Source organism: Quercus lobata, chromosome 3, assembly GCF_001633185.2.
Source record: "Quercus lobata isolate SW786 chromosome 3, ValleyOak3.0 Primary Assembly, whole genome shotgun sequence".
Taxonomy (NCBI): domain Eukaryota; kingdom Viridiplantae; phylum Streptophyta; class Magnoliopsida; order Fagales; family Fagaceae; genus Quercus; species Quercus lobata.
The window spans coordinates 6120178-6140033 of NC_044906.1; the positions used below are offsets into that span (position 1 = coordinate 6120178).

At 36.2% G+C, this 19856-nt stretch overlaps 2 protein-coding genes across 2 annotated transcripts; one reads left to right on the forward strand and one right to left on the reverse strand.

Moving 5' to 3' along the window:
* Positions 1-223: 223 nt before the first annotated feature.
* LOC115980191 (cation/calcium exchanger 5-like) lies at positions 224-4253 on the reverse strand. The gene is made up of 3 exons (XM_031102470.1): positions 3756-4253; positions 2754-3128; positions 224-989 (listed from the first exon to the last, which is right to left on the reverse strand). Exons 1-3 carry the CDS (start codon positions 4251-4253, stop codon positions 225-227), a joined length of 1638 nt encoding a protein of 545 aa, XP_030958330.1. The 3' UTR covers position 224.
* A 10583-nt stretch (positions 4254-14836) lies between these two features.
* Positions 14837-19063, forward strand: LOC115980193 (disease resistance protein RPP2B-like). Its single transcript, XM_031102471.1, has 6 exons — positions 14837-15787; positions 15938-16204; positions 16277-17101; positions 17230-17512; positions 18860-18879; positions 18935-19063. The coding sequence occupies exons 1-6, from the start codon at positions 14837-14839 to the stop codon at positions 19061-19063; spliced, it is 2475 nt and encodes an 824-aa protein (XP_030958331.1).
* The last annotated feature ends 793 nt before the right edge of the window (positions 19064-19856 follow it).

The following is a 19856-nucleotide window of genomic DNA, read 5'->3' on the forward strand; positions in this document are numbered from 1 at the left end:
AAAGAATCATCTAATCTATGCAGTGGAAAAAAAAAATTAATTAAAAAAATTAATCCGACCTATAACCTCTACCTAACTTCAATTTGCAGCCTACTCAATCCTTCCATTCTTCCTCTTTAGCTGCAATCCTAGTTTACCAAGCAGATACCCAAGAGGTAGCAGCTGCATCCTCTCACATTAGTTGGCATTTATCAACATACTCTATCGGTCATATCTCAGACAATTCACCCAGAAAACTTGACAATTATTAAGCTAACGGCCATAAAAAGAATATACAAACCAACAAGACAAAACCCCCAAAACCTAGGCACCCAGAATCTGTACCAAATAATCACCAGTAGAGACCCCATCAAGCTCAGTAACAGGAAGACAAATGCAGACACAATTCCCAAATGAAAATGGAGCTCAAAAGCATTTGGATAAACATCGGCAGTTTGTATCACCAAAGCTGTTCCAAGCCCAACAAGCATGTTAAACATTGGCCTAGCAAAGCAGCCAGCCATGGCCATTGCAGGCTGACCAGCTTTGGCAACTGCCACATCGGCAACTAGATCCCCCACTGAATTTCCCCATGCAAGTACTGTGAGCCCAAGAAGTGCTGTTGGCAATTCAAGAAGTGATCCAAGTGCTTCAAGGCAGTTCAGCAATTCCCCAGCAATAGTGGATATCCAGAACACACTCATGACAAATGCTATGAGCAGCACAGGTATCTGCTCAGTTTTTGGGGGCTCTTTTTCTATTATAAAGTGAAGCACTGCAAGCGAGAAGCTAGCAAATAGTATTATAAACCAGAGAGGGAAATGGGTTTGTGGAAGGAGAAAAACAATTGGATGATCAAATGGCATTAATGAATTGCAAGCATATAAAAGAGCTAGGGGGCAAAGAACAATATTGGCTGATGCATAGAACCTGCTCCATTCTGAAGGTGTGGTTTGAGGAATAGTGAGCTTTAATAGAAACATGACAGGAAGTTCCCATGCTTTTGAGATCTGCATATACAATTTAAATAAAAAAATAAGTAAATACAAATTGAAGAAATCTACTTCCAATTGATTCCTGTAAAATAAAACAATTTGAAATTGAGCATACACTTTCATGGTATCTCCCAATTCAAGGAGAGTTGAAGAGAAGTAATAATAATGCCTACAGTTCTACTTTTCTAGTTCCAAATTGCTAGTATTTTCTTTTATCACTTTTTTGCTTCTTTCATTCAGGTATTTTAGGGTGGCATTTTCGGTAGACTGCTGGTGTTTCTTTGTTGACCTTCATCTCATTGATCTAGTCTATACATCATCACAAGTTCATGTACACATATATCAAAAGCAGGCATGCAACTAAATTAGTACCAAAGAAAAGGTAAGCTAGGTTACTGATCAGAAGACCCCAATGACATTTCAAGACCAATATGTTGAACAAGCACATAGAAACCATTTCTTCAATTTTATTCAACTAGTACACCTTACTCTATCAGCTCTCTTAAATAGGCATTTAGCTTCGTTGATCATTATTGACATACACATTACACAAAAATCCAAGAGTCATTAATGTATTTAGCTTATTGATAATTATCAACATTTAACAGAATGTCATTCTACACTTCCAACAGACAGTACACAAAAAATACAATAGTAATCAATAGTTTCCATTGGATCAACATCAATGCAGATTAATATTGCTCCATGATCCAGTTTATGAGACAGCTACCCACCTGTAATATTACTAGTATCAATAATTTTAAGTATTAACACCCCTTCCATCTACCCAATCAAGTTTGGTATATCTAGGACATCAGCATACACCTTTCTAAAAAACTCCTTACAGCTGTATTCTTTCCTCAGAGCCTGCCTAATATTCTAACATCAAGCAAAAAATCCTAGCTATAAAACACTTATTCTTCTTTACCCCATCTATAAAACTAGCTTTTACAATTTATATTACACACCAGATACCTTAACCATATGTTATGTCAATCCATAAGTAAAACAACACTGCATTTTCTATATGACCCTTATATATAGAACACCCAAAATTCTACAGTATGATTCATACTTTGGCTCAAGAGAATTACAAATGCTCTCCTATATGTTCTGATATAATGGTGTAGAATTTGGTTCAGATAATCAATCCTGATACATATATCATTGTAATTTGTTATTTATGCATATGTAATTATATATGTATGTATACACACGTGTAATCGTTGCGAGTGAGAGACTAAAAGATTCAAATCATTTTCAATCATTTGTATATCAAGTGAACAAGCTGTTAAACGGTTCTTTCTCTATTTTAATAGTATTGCAAGATTACATACACACAAATAAATTGCTTATTGCACTCAAGCTGCTAAAAAGAGGAGAAAAATGAAACGACTACCCTGAAGAGGTTTCCTAATGGAACTATGGAAGCAACGTGCTAAACAGCGGCATAAGTAAACAAATTATAAGATTAACAACCAAAAAACAAAAACAAAAACAAAAATCCAATTCAAGTTCAAGTCTTTTCTTATGGATACAAGAAATGCCTATAACATGAATAATAATATAAAACACAACTGGCATCAACTTTGTCATGATGTAGCTATATAGAATATAAAATCCGATCTAATTCCCCAAAGCCACTTTCCAATTGACACATGATTACTAAATTAAGCTCATTCTCATGGCAAATAAACCAGTACACACATAGTACACCAAAAACAAACATAAACTTTAAAAGCATTCCAACAAAATCACAAAGTCTCATCTCAAACGTACCATTCCAAGAGCTCGACAGAACCCGAACCTCGGCTTCACTTCCTCCAAATTCCTCGAAACCTCTCCGATCTCGCAGTCTTGTTCAACCAAACCCTTCTCCACCTCACCTTCCCCAACCAAACCCACCTCAGCCCCAACCTTCCTCCTCCCTCCACCCAATCCAAAATCCATCCAAAACACAATCCCAACAAAAAACACATAAAACCCAACAAACCCAACAGCCTGCCACAGAAAAATCTCGGCACTGAGATACACATAGAACAAGAACAATGCCGCCACCAAGTAAAACAACACGTCCCTCACAAAAGTCACAGGGTTCAACGAAACGGGTGCGGCGTAGATTGCCACGAAACCAACAACAAAAGCAGAGACAAAGGAGATTCAGTTGGTTAGTTAGTTTGGTAGTTACAATGGAGAAGTGGTCTTGATATCTGTGTAAATATCATTTCTTTGTGTGCAAACACGGATATTACTGCCTCCTTTTGAAGTTTGAGATTTAATTTGGTGTTGTTCAGTGGAGAATTTTGGGGGTTTCTTGATGTTTCACTGTTTTTGGAATCTTGGGTTTGGTAATATTAAGCTTAAAGTTTTTGTTTTTTTTTGTTTTGTTTTTTTTTTTTTTTTTTTTTTTTTTGAATTTGTGTGTTGGGTTGTGCTGTAGTCTTTGGTGAACTTTCAACTTCCACAACAGGATGATGATTTTGATTATTATGGGAATAGTAGTCAGGATGAGAGCAGAGGTAGCCAAGGTAGGCTTTTTTGTTCTTAACTTTAATTTTATTACTATTATTTTTTTACTTTGAAATCGCAATGACCTGTTTGATTGATGCTTGTGATTGTAATATATATATATATATATATATATATTTTTTTTTATGGGAAATAAGAGAATTTCATTCAACTGAAAATGAATTACAAAAGAGAGAAAAAACTTGAACTTTACAAATAGAGATCCTCAATAAGAAGATGCTTAAGAAAACTTGGAAAAGACATTTTCCAAACCTGTGAAACACCAGAATTCCCAGCTACCTTTGCAAGCTCATGGGCAACTCTGTAGCCTTCCCTTTTCAGATGTTTAAAAGAACACCAGGAAAACAAAGCAGCCACTTCTTTGATGTCTCTGATTATGTGCCCAAGCTCACCACCATGGATTCCATCGTTAATTGCTAGAATAATGGATAAGGCGTCGGACTCAAAAATAGCGTGGGAGACTTCCATTTCCGCTACAAGAAGCACACCATCTTGCATGGCCAGAGCTTCTGAGATCTCAGCAGAGTATGTCGCGGGTAGAACCTTGTTTGATGCTGCTAGAACTTCACCCATATTATCGCGAATGACTACACCAATGCACGATTTCCTCCCATCTTCAAAAGCTGCTGCATCAGTGTTAATTTTAATGAAGCCCGTAGGTGGAGCTTTCCACTTGGACTGAGGAATGGACTGAGATAATCTCGGACAGGAGCAAGCTGCCTTGAATTCGGCCAAGACTCCACCTGCCATTTCCCAAGCATGAATTGGAGGGGAACCCGAGTCCTCATGATTGCTTGATTGCGATTCCACCAAATAGACCAGGCAATGGCAAAGAAGAGCTCTAAATCATTCGGGGAGCCTTTTGCAATAAAATCTAAGGCAATATCCACCAAGTCACAATAAGAGGAAGAGAGGTCCACAGGACAATTATACCAAAATGCCTAAGTCATTTTTGCATGATCGTAATGAAGAAGTGCATGGGCTGTGGTCTCAATGGCTTTGTCACATAGAGGGCAGAAGCTAGAGCAATGAACACCTCTGTGGTTTAGATTTTTCATAGTTGGAAGATCGTTGATACAAGTCCTCCAAGCAAAAATTTTGATCTTCGAAGGGACTTTTTGCTGCCAAATCCACTTCCATAAAAGGGTCCATGAGCTGCTTGAGGTGCTTTCACCTTCCTCCATTGAATCCACAATACCTGAAGCTATATGATATGCATTTTTAACTGTAAACTCACCCCTTTTGTTGCCTATCCAGATAAGACAATCTTCGGGCAAATTATAGTTTAGTGGGATTTTAAGGATGGTGCTGGCTTCATGGGGCAGAAAAGTAGCATTAATTACATCAATCTTCCACCATCTAGTGTCAATGTCTATGAGGGAAGACACCCAAGGAAAGTCTCCATAGCCAGCTTGGGAGGAGATCACCTTGTGGGTTGATGGTGTTGGCAACCATCTATCATCCCAAATATGGATTCGCCGGCCATTGCCTACCCTCCATCTTGTGCCCTTTTTAATAACCTCAAGACTATTGTGGATGCTTCGCCAAGCATATGAGGGGTTACTCCCTTTTTTGGAATTGAGGACATCATCAAAAGGAAAGTATTTTGCTTTGAAAACTCGAGCCACTAGGGAGTCGGGGTTTGTGAGAATTCTCCAACCTTGCTTAGCTAGCATGGCAAGGTTAAAGGCTTGAATGTTTCTGAAGCCCATACCTCTATGAAGTTTAGATCGACACATCTTCCTCCAACTAACCCACGCAATCTTGTTCTCTTTGTCCTTTTGCCCCCACCAAAAGCTCCTCATCATACTTTCCAAGTCTTGGCAAAGAGTCTTGGGAAGTTGGAAGCAACCCATAGTGTATGTAGGCACTACTTGAGCCGCCGCTTTAATTAGGATCTCCCTCCCACCAATTGAAAGGAGTTTACCCTTCCAACCGGCAAGCTTTTTTGCCACTCTGTCTTTAACTTCAGCAAACACCTGAGCTTTGGATTTCCCAATGATGGAAGGCAACCCCAAATACTTGTTATGTCTGGAATCTTGCATTGGGCCAAGGATGTTTAGGATGCCATCCCTTAATTCTTGTGGAGTGGTCGGGCTAAAGAAAACTGAGGATTTGTCAGTGTTAATTTTCTGCCCCGAAGCCTCTTCATATCTGTTAAGGATACTGACAAGTGTATGACATTCTTGCTCCTTTGCTTTACAAAACAAGAGGCTATCATCGGCGAAGAAAAGGTGAGTAATTAAAGGGCAGCCTCTACAAATGGAAAATCCATTAATTTGCTGATTCATGGCAACTTCATGAATAAGAGCTGAAAAGCCCTCGGCGCAAAGGAGGAAGAGGCAAGGGGAGAGAGGATCCCCCTGTCTAATGCCCCTTGAGGGAGGAATGTTCCCACAAGCTTTCCCATTTATAAGCACTGAATAAGAAACAAAAGAGACACAATTCATAATAATATCAATCCATTTTTCCACAAAACCCAATTTCTCCATCACACCTTTAATAAAGCTCCATTCTACCCTATCAAAAGCTTTGCTCATGTCCAATTTAATAGACATGTAATTTTCTTTTCCTTCTTTTTTATGGTTTAGATAATGCATGAACTCGAAGGCAATAAGAACATTATCCGTGATCAAGCGATTAGGGGTAAATGCACTTTGGTTTTCAGATATGATGTTTGGTAGAATGTCTTTAAACCTATTTGCAAGGACCTTTGCAATGATTTTATAGGTGGTGTTACAGAGACTAATGGGACGGAATTCTGTCATTCTGGCTGGCTGGTTGGTTTTTGGTATGAGGGAGATGTTGGTTTTGTTTATTTCAGTCATGGGCAGATTTGAATTCAGCACATTTAAAACCATGTTTATAATGCTAGGTCCAATAATGTCCCAGTAATTATGAAAGAAGATCGCGGACATACCGTCAGGCCCAAGTGCTTTGGTGGGGTGGAGTTGCTGGAGTGCCTTCAAGACTTCCTCACTTGTGAAGGTTTTGGTGAGCTTAGAGTTCATTTCATCTGTGATACGCCTAGGGATTGCATTAGTGACTTCATTGATTCCGGTGGGAGAAGATGTAGTGTAGATTTTCTCAGAATAATCTATAGCAGTGGCTGTGATACTTTCCTTACTTTCACACCAAACACCATCCTCATTCCAAAGCCCCAAAATGGAATTCTTCTTCCTCCTCTCCGAAGCACGAGCGTGAAAAAATTTTGTATTTCTGTCACCTTCCTTATACCAATGGACTTTGCTACATTGTCGCCAAATGGTCTCCTCACTGTCCAAAAGGTCATTTATTTCCTTTCAAAGCTGATTAATTTCAGCTCCTCTGCTGCCTTGCTGATCAACAGTTGTAATGGAGTTAAGAGCTTTCCTTTTCTCGGCTATTTTCTTTGGAATATTGCCTACTACATTCTGATTCCAGCTTGCCAACGCACTTGCACATTTTTGGAGATTTGAAGCTACCCCTTTAGGAGTGGCAGAGAAAGTACCGGAGTGCCATGCAGCCTCAATCACATCATGACAATCCTCCCTTTTGACCCACATAGCTTCGAAATGGAAATGACGTTTACTTCTACGGGATGGAGGAGGAGAGTCAGTGATGGCAAGAATGCAGTGGTCGGATGTGGAATCAGCCAAATGGTGAATACTAGGGTCCTTGAAATGCCCGAGCCATTCATTAGTAGCAAAAGCTCTGTCAAGGCAAAGCGAAATCCTATTACTCCCTTCCTTCATGTTGCACCAAGTATAATCTGGGCCACAGAATCCTAGGTCCTTAAAACCACAGTGATTTACAATTCTACGAAAGCCATCCATTTGATTTTAGGAACGTTGAACTCCACCAGCTTTTTCAGTCATTGAAAGGATTTCATTAAAATCACCACAACAAAACCAAGGTAAATTAAATTGACTATGTAGATAGGAGAGGAGTTTCCAGGATTCTTCCCTAAGGTGGGTCTCCGGGTATCCATAAAACCCGGGGAATCTCCAAACAAGACCAGTGTCTACCTCTGTAATTATCGCGTCAATGTGATGGTTAGAATAGCTCTTAATCTCCAGCTTTGTGTCACTGGACCAAAGAAGAGCAAGCCCTCCACTTCGGCCCCTACTCGATACACATAATCCATTTGTAAAACCAAGTTTGAATTTTATTTTTTCCATACGTCTGCATTTTGATTTAGTTTCCGAGAGGAAAACTAAGTTGGGATTCCAGCGCCGCACATAATCGCGGAGCGTATAGACTTTCCAGGGGTTCCCAATTCCCCGACAATTCCAACAAAGGGAATTCATTGTTTTCAGTGGTGTGGCCATTCTGTATTTTTCATATCTTAGTCTATACAAAGCGAATCCAACCAGGAGTAAAAATGCCCATTGAAACAAACAAAACATCCAAACAAAACCAAACAAAGAGATAATCCCAAAATTCAGAGCCTAGAAGCAATAAAGAAATACAAATCAGAATTACCCTTAAATGTCGGTGAATTGCCCTACAAATGATCCTTGCAACAGTTGCTTCAGGCAGAAAAGCCATCGAGTATCGATCAACAATAGATCAAAACCCACCCAGACCAAGAAGACCCACTCTCCAGAAGAACTTTGCTCATTCGGCGAGAGAGAAAAGCTCCAAAATGACCGGGATTTATTTAATCAGATGCCGACCCACTTCCTGCTGAATCCAATGATTGAGGCACTAAAACCAGCAGACAAAATGAGTGACAATTGTGAGAGATATGGGATGGTTGATGGTTGATATGTAGCTGAGATTTTTGGGATTTAGATTTAGGGATTTTCAGAAAAATAGTAAAGTGATCACGAAGAGAATGGGTAGAGAAGGCTCACCCAGTGGTGGAGAAACCCACCCACAGATGGTGGAGAAGACCACACAAAGGTGGAGGAAGAATCCACACGGTATGTGTGAGAGAAAGCTCCTACTTGGGAGAGAATTTGGATTTGGTCATAGTTGGAACCATTGCTTGTGATTGCAATTTTAGTGTGCAAATTATGCACTTTATGTATGTATGGACTATTGGTTTAGTGGGGTGTGCACTTATGTATGTATGTTTGCCTGCATTGTGGTTTATTGCTAGTTACACAAACAGAATGTGAAACACGGTAACGGGGTTATGCGTGAAAGAGAATTGGGTTTGTTGAAGAAAAGGAGGCAGGGTGAAAATAGTAAGGACGAGGAGGATAGTTATTACGGGACACGCATTCCGGACGAGAGATATCGATCAATGCTTGGAGAACACATTCAGACGTACAACTCATATACTGGTGTGTGTGTGTTAATATCCGTGTTTGCACACAAAGAAATGATAAATACGTAAATATGCACGTAAAAATATATTATGAAACATAAACATACAAACATTTATTCCATCAATATGTAGTGTGTTTATATTTTTATCAATATAAACACGCAACAACATATATATATATATATATACACACATATATATATATATATTGAGGGTACTATATAAACACATAAACATAAGTATATTAACGCAAATAGACACATAAATCTATACCCTTTGATGAGATAAAAAAAAAAATTGATGGAATTCATTCCTCAAAAAAAAATGATGGAATTCAAAATATCCTTTGACGGATCCTCAAGTTCGTCGGACAAAAATGGCCTAACCCCACACGAGACCCTAACCACTGGTCAAAGACAAAGTATTAATTTTCGGGCATGCATGGAAATGGGTTCACACATTAGTCTAAAAAGAAGGTGACTAAATGAAAGAGGCATGGAAACGTAGGTCTATTTGGTTGGGGAATGGAAAAGTAAGGGGAAAGAAAATATTTAATTTTTCTTAATGTGTGTTTGGTTGAAAGAATAGAAAAGTGGAGAGTCGAAAAACTATTTTGTTTGGAAAATGAAGGTGCCATTTTTTCTCATTATAGTAATGTTGCTAGGATAAAGAGTTTTCTTGTTCCTTTTTCCTTTGGTTATTACTAAAGAGTACTGAGAACGCCACACTATGGTAAACATGCGTAGCACGCAGACGCCAGCTTATATCTTTCAACATATATGACAGTAATGGAATTATTTATGTCCATGTTAAGAAGCATAAAATCATGAGTAATGCCATTAATTGCTACTACGACTACATAGGCAAAAAATTTCACAACAAATAACTGTTGAGTTGGTAGGAAAATTGGCCTACTACTTTATTATATTTTAATAACTTGTTATCTAAATAATTGTCGAATATGTTATAACTTTAGATTTATTGTAAAATTTTATACAATAAAAAAAGAAAATCAAAGTTTAATTGTAATTTTTTTTTTTTTGGCATATTGATTTAAAATAATTCGAATTCGAAAGGCACCAAATTTTTATAAAAAATAATATAAGGAAAGTGTTCGATTGACCAAGTACTGAGAAGCTGTATTGTTTACTGTTCTCGGAAAATGAATTCACTATAAGGACAAATTTTTCATAAGGGCCCAGTTTACGCGTGAGGACTGAGGAGTAGATTTTGTAATGTGAAATGTTACACCGTAAGGACCGGTATGGTTGTAACTTGTAATAAAGTTAAAGAATATTTTACATCAAAAAAATAAAAATAAGAAAGTTCAAAGAGTTATTCTCGGTTTCACACAAAAAAATTCAATGATACAGCAATGTAAAATCAAGACTGCATCAAATCAAAGTCTCCTCTGATGCCACGTCTTGTACGCTTTTATCTTTCAACCATAAAGGTGGACTTATATTCGTGTCAATGTTAGAAAGCATAAAACTTTATGCACAACAATAAAAGATCAATGTTTAATTAATTATTTGCTTTCTAGCCGGCGTATTAATGTACAATAAATCGATGAACATTTCACACATTCCCTTTTCCTTTTTCCTCTTTGTTGTGGCGTGTATAGCAGAATTGATTTTGGGCAACCTCAGGGAAAAATATATCTGAGTGAGTGAGGAATCTCAAGGAAATGGAAAAGTGAGGATTTTGTAGGAAAAAGAATAACTTTTGATTACTGAAGGAGTGGTGAAACTTGGAAGACTAAAAATATATAGTTTCTTTTCTTTTCTTTTCTTTAAAAGAAAAATAATAATAGCTACTTTTCAAGAAAAGTTAAAAATGTGTGGACCTCTCTAAAGATTAAAAATTGTTATTTTTCTTTTCTCCCAAAAAAAAAAAAGATTGGTACTTTTCTAGAGAAGTTAAAAACGTGAAAACCTTTCTTTGAACTTCGTAGGATTATGGATATCTAAATCTATTGCTATTACTTTGATCTACCATTTATTCTCAAAAAAAAAAAAATAATAATAATAATAATAAAATAAAGAAAGAAAGAAGGGCTTTTGTTAAGGAATAGCATTCGTTAAGTTGAATTGTTTTTAATAAAGGGTCTTAAAAACTATAAAGCATCAATATGTGGCACTTGAAATTTCGAAGAGTATGTCAATGCCACACCAAAAGCAAGCCCTTCTTCAAAATCTCCACTTGCTTGAATTCACCTTCCTAATTTGTCGGTTACTTTTCTCAGTCATATATTGGCAACCCCTTTCACATCTTCCTTTCTCCTTTCAGATTTTTTTTCTCGTCCTTCTACTCATAGAGATCCCAATGGCGCTTGTAACCAGCAGACGAGCCTCATCTTCCGCTTTCACTCACCAATCCAAGAACTTTGATGTCTTCTTAAGTTTCAAAGGTGAAGATACTCGTCTAGATTTCACGAGTCACTTGTATAACGCTTTGTGTCAGCAGGGCATTCACACTTTCATCAATAATAATCTCCTAATGGAAGAACAAATTTCTACTGAACTTTTCAAAACTATTGAGGGTTCAATGATTTCAATAATCGTATTCTCTGAAAACTATGCATTCTCTACTCGGTGCTTGGATGAACTTGTCAAGATTCTTGAGTGTAAGAAAAATGATCAGTTGGTGCGACCAGTTTTTTACAATGTTGATCCATCAGAAATTCGTAAGCAAAAAGGAAAGTTCGGGGAAGCACTCGCTAAACATGAAGAAAAATTTAAGGATGCTGAGAAGGTACAAAGGTGGAGGAATGCTTTATATGAAGTGGCCAATATTTCTGGTTGGCATTACAAGCACAAGTATGTATCTACTGATTACTTTTTGCTTTTAAGAGTTTTAATAGTTTTGGAATGACCACTAGATTATTGTTAAACAACTACCCGGCCCTAATTATTAATTTGCTTCTTCTTCTTCTTTGTTTCCCCTAAGTTTTGACAAATTATGAAAGTAATTTTTGTTTTTGTCATCATATTTTTCTAAGAAGGTAATTAGTTATAGGTTAAAGATAGAAATAAAAGAACTTATTATTAGGTTATCTTATTTATTCTAATCGCAAATGATAGATTACATGATTGAGGTATTACCAAGGTATTCTATGACATGGACACAATGTTAGTGCTTAGTTGATTCTCTACGGTCATCTTGAAAATTTCCTTTTACGCACTTTGAGGAAGGAAAAACATGCACATGCATGTGAACTAGTTTGAACTCGTGAAAGAATGAAAGCATTACTTAATATTGAGGTATAGAGTTAAATGGCTATCAGAGTTTAGTGATTTATATGATGAACGTTGAAATCATGAATTTTTTTTTTTTTTTTTTTTTCATTATAATTTTGGAGATCACTTTTAAGTTTTAACTTTTGAGCAATTAGAGAATAGTGATTGATAATTATCACATTATTTGGGATATTTTGACAGAATAGGCACTGATATTTTCATTCATTATGGAAGGAATATAAAAGAACTACTTAGACCGGAATTATATGTATCCAAAGAAGTTTTGGTAATTTAGTAGTTCTTTTACGATACTAGGAAAATCTTATAGACAATCACAAATGGTAGCATTAGTGTCCATGCGCAACAGAAGCCTAGTGGCTTGGTTCACTTTGAGATGAATTTAGAGGACTAAATCTTATAACTGGGGGAGATTATGATACCCGGTTCCAAAGGAAAAAGACAACAGGACTTTTTTTTGGTAGGAGAGGACTTAGTAATTTTGACACTGGTCTTTGTAATTGAGGTGGGAATATTTGACATGGCTCACTAATCCAACAAGTTTTTTTATGGGTTAGTGTTTAGTGTAAATGGGTTCATATCAAAATAGATCATCCATTTTTTACATAATTAATAAATGAGTCAATTCTATGTTGACTTGTTTGACCCACAATGATGATGTAGGTTATAACTTGTTGTGTTGGTTAAACCAAAGATTCAACCAACGAAAAAAATGATAGTCTCAGGATGCTACTCAATAGGGGGAGCAGAAGTAACTTACATATGCCACTCAATGCGACTCTTGATTGTGAGGAGGAATTACTCAATTCCAAAGCAACACAAACTTGCAAATAATTTTCTTAATCAAAAGACACTTGTTGCACACACAAAATGACAAGACCCCATGAATGATTTTGAATGAATAATTTTTAAAAAATGATGATTAGAGACATACACAAAATGACACATGTTGCTTACATGGTTGCCACACAATCTATTACCCATCCCTATACTCTTGCATCACGCAGTCAACTTAAAATGACTAGATTCATTATTCGTGTCAAGACAAGTTCCATTTGGACACAAACCCGTTTAACCTATAAAAATAAATTTCATTTTTATCCAGTATAAGTTTAAATTTTAAATATACAATTGAGTAATTAAAATAATTTTAATTTTTATATTGATAAATTCATCACTGAAATTCGAAAACCCCTAACCTTTTTGCCTAAAATATAGTTTATATGCTTACAAATATAAAATATGTTAGTCAGTTTGAGTTAGGGGTGGCAAAATCGGACACGACCCACGAACTCGACACGAAATTAGTAGCTTATATGTTGAGGCTTAATATGTTTGTGTCATATTCGACTTGACACGACGGACTCGTTTGATAAACGGGTCGGGTTAGTGTTCAATCTATGGAGCCCGTTTGACTCGTCTGACCTGTTTAATTAAATGAAATTTTACCAATATACCCTTCAAGTCCTAAGTATATAAACTTATTAGTTGTTATGGTTTTTTTTCTTTGACATATTGTGATTGATTATTTGAAATATTGAGATATGTTTTAGTTTTCAATGATTATTTGTGATGCGATTACTCATTAGTTCTGAATTTTATATTTAAAATATTTATTTGTTTGTTTTTCATAAATTTTTTTCTTTATTTTGATAAAATCAGATAAACAGGCCGACACGACTGACCCGTTAAATAAATAGGTCATGTTAGGGTTGAGGAATCTTGACTCGTTTAATAAACATGTCGGATTAGTGTTGACTCATATAGTCAGATACGCATGAGTTAACACGACACGAACTCGACGTGAGAACACGAATTGCCACCCCTAGTTTGAGTCATATTCTTTAAGTGGGTTGAAATGGGTTGTGTCTATGTCAACTCAACACGAATTATTTATTAAACATGCTACATAAATTGTGTGGTCTCAACTCATTTAACAAACAAGTTATATTATTATTTAGCAACTTTGACAAGATTATTAAATGTGTTGTGTTAGGGTTAACTCATTTTGTAATATAATACCTCCACTTTGACATGATCCACCAACACAAATTGCCACTACTATGTTATAATATTTAAACCCTAGGTTAGGGAACCTATCCCTTCCTAGAGTCATAAGTTGTTTCTTGAAATCTTGTCAAAGTTGCTAAATCATAACATAACTTGTAATCTTGTAAAAATTTAACAATAAAAATTAACCCTAACACGACACATTTAATAATCTTGTCAAGATTATTAAATTATTATATTTCTTGTAAAATTTTAATATTTTATGCACCTGAGATTTTGGATTTTTGTTTTCGTTGTTACTTTGGAGATTGTTCTAGCAATTGAATTTAGTTTGATGTGATAGTTCTTTGAGGATAGTTACTACTCTATAAAAAGGCGTTGAATGCTTGTATAGTGACAACTTTATAAGTGTGGCTGCTTTCACGTGCCTAGTCCACTCGTTAGGTTGGAGTGTGACAACTAAATTGCTAAGTGCCCAAAAAACATCCTAATAAAATTATAGTTATTCAATTTATGAGTTACATGTCCCTTACTTTAATTAGTGATACTTTAGTTGTAATGTACAAACTAAACATCTTGAATTTAGTTTATACTCTTATTTCCTTTTTATAATCTAACTCATTACATGCTATTAATTTTCAATGAATGGCAGTTGTACTGAATTCGAATTTATCCAAGGAATTGTCGAAGAGGTATCAAATTCAAAATTATATCGTATGCCATTATTTGTTGCTAAATATCCAGTGGGAATAAATTCTCGAGCAAAGGCCATAGAATTACTTTTAGATATAGAATCAAATGATGTTCGCATGGTAGGGATATATGGCCTTGGTGGAGTCGGTAAAACCACAATCGCAAAAGCTATTTATAATAGGATTTTTTATCTCTTTGATGGAAGAAGCTTTCTAGAGAACATTAGAGAGAAGTCAGAGACAAATGAAGGCATAATCCAACTGCAAGAGACACTTCTTTTTGATATCTTAGGGAATAAGAATTTGAAGGTGGGCAGCATATCTAGAGGAATCAACATGATAAATGAAACTCTTTGTGGCAAAAGGGTTCTTGTAATTCTTGATGGTGTGGATGAATTAGACCAGATAGAAAAATTGCTTGGAAGATGTGATTGGTTTGCTTCTGGAAGTAGAATTATTATAACAACAAGAGATAAGCACTTGCTAGCTACTTTTGGAAATGGTCTTTCAACCTATGAGGTAAAGGGATTAAATGAACATGAAGCTTTTGAACTCTTTAATCAATATGCTTTCAAGAGAAACGAACCCAAGGAAGATTATTTGGAACTTGCAAACCAAGTAATACGTAATGCCGAAGGCCTTCCATTAGCTTTAACAATAATGGGTGCTGATTTGCATGGAAGAAAAAAACCCAAATGGAAAAATTCATCATATGAGTATGAAAATTTTCCTAATAAAGATATTCAAAAAATATTGAAAATAAGTCATGAAGGATTAGACGAAACTGAAAGGGATATTTTCCTCGATATTGCATGTTTCTTCAATGGACATTACATGGATTATGTTGTGGATATACTGGAAACCTGTGATTTATACCCAGTATCTGGTATTCCAAAACTTATTGATAAGTGTCTTGTGACTATTGATCAACACAATAAATTGTCGATGCAAGACTTGCTACAACAAATGGGTAGGGAAATTGTTCGACAAGAATCACCACGGAAGCCTAGAAAACGTAGCAGGCTATGGTTTTATAAGGATGGTCTTGACCTACTAATTGAAAATAAGGTATTATCTGTTTTGATTCACTTTCTCCATTTTCTTCACATGGTAGATGTATTCAGTTTCTTCTCCATATTTTCCTTTTAGTAATTTCTTTTTTTTCTTTTTTTTAATTCTATTGTGTAATGTGATTCACTTTTTGCTTTGTCCAACTAGGGGTCAGATAAAATTCAAGGCATAATGTTGTGCCCACCTAAACCAATGAAGGTACAATTGAAGGAGCAATTTCTTAAGATGAAAAATCTCAGATTACTTATAATTCGTAATCTACATAGCTCTGGACACCTTGAATATCTTCCCAATGAATTAAGGTTTCTTGATTGGCCTGGATATCCATTTTCTTCATTGCCAACCAATTTTTGTCCTAAGAAATTGGTTGCACTCAACATGTCGGGCAGCCGATTACAGAAAAAATTCAAGCAGGTATGGTTATTAATAATATTTATAAATTATTACTTTTTAAAACTATATTCTAATTTTTTTTTTCTTCTACAGATATTTTCTTCCGAAACCTTGAAATATGTAAATTTCAGTTGGTGTAAATACATTAGGAAATTACCTGACTTATCAAAGGCCCCAAACATAAAAGAATTGGATCTTAGGTATTGTACGAATTTAGTTGAGGTTCATGACTCTGTTGGGCATCTTGAAAAGCTTGAAGTATGGGAACTCAACAATTGCACTAAACTTCGAATTCTTCCAAGTTGTCTCATGATGAAATCTCTTTCATCTTTGACTCTTACTGGCTGCTCAAGCCTTAAGAAGTTCCCAGATATTTCTCAAGAAATGAAATGTTTAGGCAAGTTAGCACTACACCCAACTGGTATTTGTGAATTTCCTTCATCATTTGGGAATCTCATTGGACTTAAGAGCTTACTCCTCGGAAACCATTTGGTACATCTTCCAAGTAGCATTTATAAATTACAACATATTGAAAGGCTCTCTCTTTATGGAGATGTCATATTTCCAAAGGACATCGAGAATGATATACAACCACCATGCAAGTCTTATGAAGACTTTCCCAAATATGTTTTTCCGAGCTTGAATTATCTATCTCTTAATTTCTTTAAAATTCGCTCGGAAATAGATTTTATATTGACTTCTTTTTGCCCCTTCTCATTGGAAAGTTTATACATCACCGATTGCAATGTTGTTACCCTTCCAAAATTCTTTGGCAAATTTGAGAGATTGCGTATGCTTTTCATTGAAAGGTGCAATGAACTTCAGGAAATTCCAAGGCTTCCAAAAAGTATAATAAAAGTACTTATATCAAACTGCCACTCGCTGACTTCACAATCATCAAGCAAATTGTTCCTTCAGGTTTCTCTCTCTCCATCTCTCTCTCTCTCTCTCTCTTAAAGTTATCAAGAAACCAATTTTGTTACCTTCACAAATACATGACTAGATTTGCTAAGTTGTAATTTCTTGAATTTGCTAATTCAATGCAGTTTGGAGAAATTTTAGGACTTCCACCAAATATACCATGTTTAGGTGTCAGAAGCAACATATCAATGGATCCACAGTTATCTAGAAAAATATCCCAAGGAGATGATGAATATGAAATTATACTACCCGGACATGACATTCCAAATTGGTTCAACCATCAAAGTGTCGGAAAGTCCATATCATTCTGGATTGGTCCAGAATTTCCCACATTTGGTCTATGTCTTGCTTTTGGAATGGAGGATGATTATAGTGATTATTGTTATCGTGTTGACATTTCCATCAATGGTAGTAGGCAAACATTCAAAAGAGGAATCTTATTCAAAAATAGCTTTGACCATCTTTGGTTTTTTTGCAAACCTCAAAGCTCATTGCAGAAGCAATTTCAAGACTTGAAGCTAGGCTATCGAAACCAAGTTAAGCTGTCTTGTGAAATATTTTTCCCATCTTTTGCACCCAGAAAATCTACTCCTTTTGTTAAAAGGATGGGAGTCCATGTAGAATGCAGGTGTTCTATTCCTCCTCCTCCTCCTCGGAATTCTAGTATCTTCCATGACAACTATGAAGAGGTCCAATCTAGAGGCCGCCAAATTTCAAAGAGAATTGTGCACCAACGGCTCAAACTATCTCATCTCCGAGGTCCAAGTTTCATCCTACGCAGACTATTGTGCCATACTCTATACCCAACTTGGAGTACTTCTCGTCAACTATTACTAAAAGCACGAAAACTTAGCAACAACAACAATCGCAAGAGAAAGAGGGCTTTAGTAGCAAGGAGCTGCATATGTTTGTGTGGAGCTCAAGCCAGTTGCCAGTGTCCAAAGGAGGTGTGCTCCGCATACTCAGTGGGATTGGCTTCAGTGTGTTCAATGAATTTGGACAGTCCAACCAGGGATACTAGAATATCTTGGTCAAAAATTTGAATGAGGAAATATATCAAGGTCCTATTATGATATTTTTTGAAATATGTCTTTTCTGCATCGTTTTTGTTCAATTTCTTTTGTGGTGTTTAATGTAAGGTATCTCTCCTTTAGTTGTATTATTTCATTTGCATATTCGGATGTCTTTATCATTTCTCTATCTCTCTCCTAATCTCTAAATATGATGCGTACCCAATTTTTTATTGGTTGCTTCAAGGAACCAAAACTTATGGACTACTTCAAGGGAGTCCAAACTCCAAACCTGCTTTATTATTCAACATCAAGCCAAATAAATAGTGGCTTTATAAGATAAAGATTACATTTAAATTCAAAAGAAATCTAATCTAACAATCTATTAATAAAACTAATCCTAATCCAAACTAGTCTAATTGATCCTAATCCAAACTAAAATGGGCACATAATAAAATATGGAAGGGCATTAATGCAAAGGAAAAGCAGAATTAATGAAAGAAAGTCATCATTTGGTTTGTTGCAATATGCCTTGCCTGTGAAATCTTGCTAACAAAAAAGGAACATAGTTTCAGGCAAAAAAAAAAAGGAACATAGTAACAGAAATAGTGTCCAGATATTTTGCAGCCTAGTTATATCCATCACTGGCTTGAACATTGGCTGCAGAACATGAAGGCAGTATAAAAACCTCAACCCCAGCTTTGACAGCACCATTGCTATGACTCTAGACAATATGGAAATGCAGAAACTAACCCCTATTTGAAGGTAAGGTACCAAACCCTCATGAAATACTAATGGCTGGTAACATTTTGATTGACAGGTACAACAGAGAGCCTACATCAACAGGGAAGACAGGAATCACTCAGTGACTCAATACCAATCCAAAATGACCATTGCCCAAGAAAATCCAGCAAGACCAGCAGATTCTTCTACTGACAGAAGGCCATAGCAGAAAAAAGCTGGAACGAGGAGGAATAGCGTACTTAGCATGATACAGGGAGGGAAAAGAAGTGTTTAAAGGGTGTCATTCCAGTAAAGACCCAAATCCAAAGCACTCAACAATGCTGGCAGCAAGGGAAGCTATTCACCAAGCAAAAGCTCAAGGTTTCACTAGTATGATAATCCTGACCAACTACAGACCAAGGACAAGCAGGTAAGTGAAATAATAGCAGGAAAACCAACTGGTGAACTGGAAAGATTCAATACTATCGGAAGACATGAAACAATGGAACACTGTAGGCTTATACATAGTAAGTTTTTTGGTTAATGAATTGATCCTAGCAACAGCTAAAGCTGGGCTGATCGGGCCTCTGTATTTTGTAGACTATTAGTATTTGGAGCCTTAGTAAGGTCCAGATTTCCTTTTGTGCTATCAGAGAAAAAAATTTCTAGGGACACGCCTATTTCACCTCCAAATCCACAGCATGCTCAAGTGTCAGCTTGTGATTGCTGCACCAAAATGTATTTTTTCACCAAGTAGCAGTGTTGTTCCCATTTGTAAGAGTTGCTAACCACAAATTAACACCCAAACATGAAACGAAAATGAGTATGAATGAGTTACATAGTGCCTATAACGGAAATGAGTTACATAGTGTAAAAAATCATCTTCACAAGTGTGTGGAGATTTGTAAGATGTATAACAATGGTCAAGCTTGTTTTATTTTAGAGGGCAAAGTGTCAATAACCTCTTAACTTGGAAATTTCATTGGGAGGGCACGAATCTTTTGAAAAAACAACCTAGT